This window comes from Littorina saxatilis, unplaced genomic scaffold (genome assembly GCF_037325665.1).
Source record: "Littorina saxatilis isolate snail1 unplaced genomic scaffold, US_GU_Lsax_2.0 scaffold_3006, whole genome shotgun sequence".
Taxonomy (NCBI): domain Eukaryota; kingdom Metazoa; phylum Mollusca; class Gastropoda; order Littorinimorpha; family Littorinidae; genus Littorina; species Littorina saxatilis.
In genome coordinates, this window is record NW_027128134.1 from 1 (window position 1) to 5,375 (window position 5,375).

The 5,375-nt window shown below is 40.1% G+C and overlaps 1 protein-coding gene across 1 annotated transcript; it reads left to right on the forward strand.

Moving 5' to 3' along the window:
• Positions 1 to 51: 51 nt before the first annotated feature.
• On the forward strand, positions 52 to 4,738 carry LOC138956499 (peripheral plasma membrane protein CASK-like; the record flags this gene model as incomplete). Its single annotated transcript, XM_070327841.1, has 3 exons — positions 52 to 227; positions 1,030 to 1,086; positions 4,563 to 4,738. Coding segments are annotated over 3 exons (409 nt in total), but the record flags the coding sequence as incomplete, so codon positions are not given.
• Between the last annotated feature and the right edge of the window lie 637 nt (positions 4,739 to 5,375).

Genomic DNA, 5,375 nt, shown 5'->3' on the forward strand with positions numbered 1-5,375 from the left:
CACACACACGTGTGTTACAAAAATGCTGACGATCATATTGTTTTGTTTCAGCCACTACATGCGCCAGATCCTGGAGGCGTTGCGCTACTGCCACACGAACGGTATCGTACACCGGGACCTCAAGCCGCACTGCGTCCTGCTGGCGTCCAAGGAGAACTCGGCGCCGGTCAAGCTGGGGGGATTCGGGGTGGCTACGCAGATCCCCCCTGACGGCTTCATCACTGGAGGTATGTGTTGGTACAACATTGTTAGCCCTTCGATCCCCTACCCCAATCCCCTACCCTAACCCCCTACTCTTTCCCCCTACCCCAACCCCCTACTCCAACCCCCTACTCCAACCCCCTACTCTTTCGTCAGTTTTAGCATTTTGGTTTATTACTGTGTTCAATTATGATTTCGTGTCAACGCCTTTGACCGAAATTGACGGTATGTCGCTGGAGTTACATGAAAACTCAAATTCTCCAAATAATCTGACAATCAAATTCTTCGTAGTGCTAGGTTTGGTTTGTGTGTATGTTTTCACGGCAATTTTTTGATTAGTGCTTTTGTAAACAAGAAACAATTAACAAGTGGCTCTATCCCATCCCCCCCCCCTTTCCCCGTCGCGATATAACCTTGAACTGTTGAAAACGACGTTAAACACCAAATAAAGAAAGAAAGAATGTTTTCACGACATCGCATCGGTGTGTTTGTTTGGCTGAGACTTGGTGGATGTGCATTAGCCGTGCATTTGCTTGTGCATGTGTACAGTTTGGACGGAAAAAACAGCTTGAAGCGAGAAAAATGTTGTATGTACTCTTGGCTTGAAGAAAAATAAGAAAAATACACTAATGTCTTGCCCATGTTGCTGTTGTTCATTTTGCCACGAATGTATTTTTTGATTTTTTTAATTTTTTAAAGTTTGGTCTTTTCGATATTTGCAATGTGCCAGTGGCTGATGGCATGCATGGTGTAATATCTAGTGTTTGTTGTGATGCATTGTTGTTGTGGCTTAGTGTATTTTTGTGTTGAATGTATTTGCACTTGCAGACATTACGGAGCATTTGGGGGTTGAACCCCTGGTTGATTTTCGAGAAGATATTGTTGGTAAGATGGAAAGTCTTGTTGGTGCTCACTCGCTTTTTCTTCCTTTTGAAACAAATAATTACTTTGTTGTTGCTTTCACCCTGCTATTTTGTTTTAATCTTGTAGTATTTTTAATTTGTGCATGACTAAAATCGTAATCACTACAGCACTCACAAGTTGGTGAGAGGAAACACTTTATATCTAACCTTTTTAAAACTTTTTTTAATAAATATCTGTATGCCCTAATTACATTATTGCGATGGACTTAAGTATCTGAAGACCCATAAAAGGGGAGACATTTTTATTTCTACGCTACGATTTGAAAACTAAATAATTCATGAACTGAGTTTGAGAAGTTTTTATCCTGATTCAGTTCAGAAGAAAAATATTTTCTTCTTCAATAAAAAAACAAGTCGCGTAAGGCGAAATAACAACATTTAGTCAAGCTGTGGAACTCACAGAATGAAACTGAACGCACTGCTTTTTTCACCAAGACCACATACTCGTAGTTTCGTCAGTCCACCGCTCGTGGCAAAGGCAGTGAAATCGACAAGCCATGCAGAATAGTGAGGTAGTGGTCGCGTTGAGCAGGATAACAAGGGCAGTATGACGGTATTATATTTCAGAGTGACATTTCGTTCAATATTCACACCGCAAGTTTCTGCCACCACTAGGGCAGTGGCTGTGAGATATGATTTGCATACTCTTTGATAGTTTTGTGTGTGTGTGTGTGTGTGTGTGTGCGTGCGTGCGTGTGTGTGTGTGTGTGTGTTTGTGTGCGTGCATGTGTCTGCGTGTCTATGTCTGTGTGTCTATGTCTGTGTGTCTATGTCTGTGTATATGCGTCTGTGTATGTGCGTTCTTGTAAAAGCATTACATGCAAACCATGTAACTTTCCGTTTTTTGTTTTTTTTGGTTCAGCATTTGCATTTTTGTATTGGTTTTTTTTTTGGACAGCTTTTAATGATTTTACTTTCGTGCTAACTGTTTTTATCCGTGTACTGTTTGGTTTTTCTTCTTCTAGTTTTCTATGCTGATTCTGATCAGATGAGACGGTATCTGCCATGCATGCACTAACATCTAATTTCATCCTTAACATTTTCTCATTTCTATTTATTTTTAAATTTAATTTTTTTATTCAATCGAATTTTAGGCACGAGGTGTTAGAGGGGGTGCAGTTAGAATTTATACATTTTGAAATTAAGTTAACACCAACACGAAAACCAAAGTAGACGAATTATACCTCTGGTAGGGCGGGGATATAGCTCAGTCGGTAGCGCGCTGGATTTGTATCCAGTTGGCCGCTGTCAGCGTGAGTTCGTCCCCACGTTCGGCGAGAGATTTATTTCTCTGAGTCAACTTTGTGTGCAGACTCTCCTCGGTGTCCGAACACCCCCGTGTGTACACGCAAGCACAAGACCAAGTGCGCACGAAAAAGATCCTGTAATCCATGTCAGAGTTCGGTGGGTTATAGAAACACAAAAATACCCAGCATGCTTTCCCCGAAAGCGGCGTATGGCTGCCTAAATGGCGGGGTAAAAACGGTCATACACGTAAAATTCCACTCGTGCAAAAAACACGTAGTGTACGTGGGAGTTTCAGCCCACGAACGCAGAAGAAGAAGAAGATACCTCTGGTGGCGCACTTTTTGTTTTCAATTTTGGTTTTGGTTTTTAGCAATATGTTTTATAAAAAAAATCAAAAAATCTTATACAGCTGTCTGCTTTGATTCAAGGGACCTTAGTTGTGATAATATGTGACGTTATATGTTTAGCATTAGTGTTTTATTTTGGATCCAGTTGAGGTGTACATATAATTTTTTAATAGTTTCGATATACTGCAAGTGAAGCTGTATATCGTTTGTAGTGATATATATTTTATTGTCGCCTCCAAGTCTTCTCAACGACGATCACCCTCAGAGATTTTGAGAACTGATAAATAATGTGTTTGTTTGGAGATTTTTAATTTTTAGAGCTTGTTTTTAATCCAAATATAACATATTTATATGTTTTCTGGAATCTGGAAATGATGTAGAATAAGATGAACGTAAATTTGGATCGTTTAATATAAAAAAAATTACAATTTTCAGATTTTTAATGACCAAAGTCATTAATTAATTTTTAAGCCACCAAGCTGAAATGCAATACCGAAGTCCGGCCTTCGTCGAAGATTGCTTTACAAAAATTTCAATCAATTTGATTGAAAAATGAGGGTGTGACAGTGCCGCCTCAACTTTTACAAAAGGCCGGATATGACGTCATCAAAGACATTTTTCACAATGTAGTCGTCAGTTTGTGATTTCCAATGCGACTCGCTGTAAGCTTAACTGCAATAGCACGTTATTATGTACCTCGAATCAAAACGCACCAAACGGCTGTGATTCACACAACTCTGGCGATGGCTTTTGACTGTTCAGAGGAACTGGCGATAGGCATTACCGTCGTCTGCTACGAGAAGCACGACCTTGTGTGAGCCTGCTTCCGGGCTTTTCTTTTTTCAAACTTTCAAAACTTCGAATTGTACTGATCTTGTCTTGATGAAAAAAGAGTTCTTTTATGGTTTAAGAATGTTTGTGTAACAAGCTGTTAATTTATTATTTAGATGTTAAAAGTTAGGTCTAGCGCCAAAACGCACCGTCCGATTTTGTTATCAGACAATCCGCAAAATTGATTCTTTGAAAATTGCTCGCTCTTTACGTAGGGCACCTAGGATGTTCAAAAGCGGTGAGTGTGTAAATGAAAGGGTGTTTGTACTGTGTGTAAAAGCCTGACAGTGTCTGTGATGGTTTACGGGAGGCGTACTGTGCCTTTAAACCAACATACTGACCACAGCTGTGTACTAGTGTAACGTGGTGGATCCCCCATTTTAACACCTCCGGAAATCTGAGGAAATGAGGCTGTAAAAAGGGGGGAGTCTCAGAATGGGGGCAAGTTGACACAGGTTGTCAACACTTATCTACCTGTATTTCAGAGGTTATCAACACATATCTACCTGTATTTCAGAGGTTATCAACACTTATCTACCTGTATTTTAGCTTGGTGGTTATTATTCTTTATTGTCTCCTCAGCAGTTAACGCTATTGGAGATCGATGCAAGTCTGTTTCCTTTTTCAGTTGACATGGTAACCTCCATGCTTGAAACTATATCTACAGTCAGGTCTATCGCTGTAAACAGAAGGTTGTAAAACGTCATGACGTTGACATGGTGTGTACGTCACGTCTCGTTAAAAGTCTTCATCTCTTTTAACCAGTTAAACATCTTGTCAGGGGGAACATCCTGGAATAAAACCTTCCGAGTTTCTGCACTGTAGTGTTTGTCACGAATCTCTTGAACGTCCAAGACTTACAGAACATCAGGTCTTGAAGAAGGGGAGTCTTTATATCAGGGACACTTGACACAGGTTATCATCACAATATCTGAGAAAACATGGTCTTAAATGGGAGGGAGTCTTAATTTGGGGGTCTTATAAACGTGTTTTTTTCTCTATTGTATTTCAGGTCGTGTGGGGACTCCGCAGTACATGGCGCCAGAGGTGATCCAGCGCAAACCCTATGGCTGTGCCGTGGACATGTGGGGGGCGGGGGTGCTGCTCTTCATCCTCCTGGGGGGTTATCCCCCCTTCAATGGTACCCGGGAGCGGCTCTACGACCTCATCTGCACTGGCACTTATCACGTGAGTGTGTTGAATCGAAAGGGAGGGAGGGTTTGTGTGTGTGTGTGTGTGTGCGCGTGTGTGTGGGAAGGGAGTGAGAGACACAAAATCTGTATTTCCGAGAGAGAGAGAGGGAGAGAGAGAGAAACATTGAAACATTGAACTTGAAACATTGAACTTTATTACAGGAAAGATAGCATTAGGTCCGTAGGACCTTTCTTACAGCTAGTCCTGATCTAAGCAAAATGGTTATAATCGAAATGGGAATACATAGGAACAAACTTTTTATGATGAAACGCAGACACACGCAATAATAGTAATATAAGAATAAGATCATTTTTTATCGACATGTGATATACAGATATACAACCATACATTATCAGAACACACACACACACATATATATACACGCACACGCACACGCACACACACACAGAAGATCAACTAACTTATAAGGCAAGCCAACATAACACGACACACTAACCAAATAAAGGATCAGGTAGCAAAGTTTAAAAAAAAATAAAATAAAATAAAATAAAATAAAATAAAATAAAATTAAAAAAAAAAAAACCGTTCATGACCTAATATATACCATCTTAGATTATGAAGGAATCACCATGCCAATATAAAATGCAGTAATACTATCTTAGATACTAGA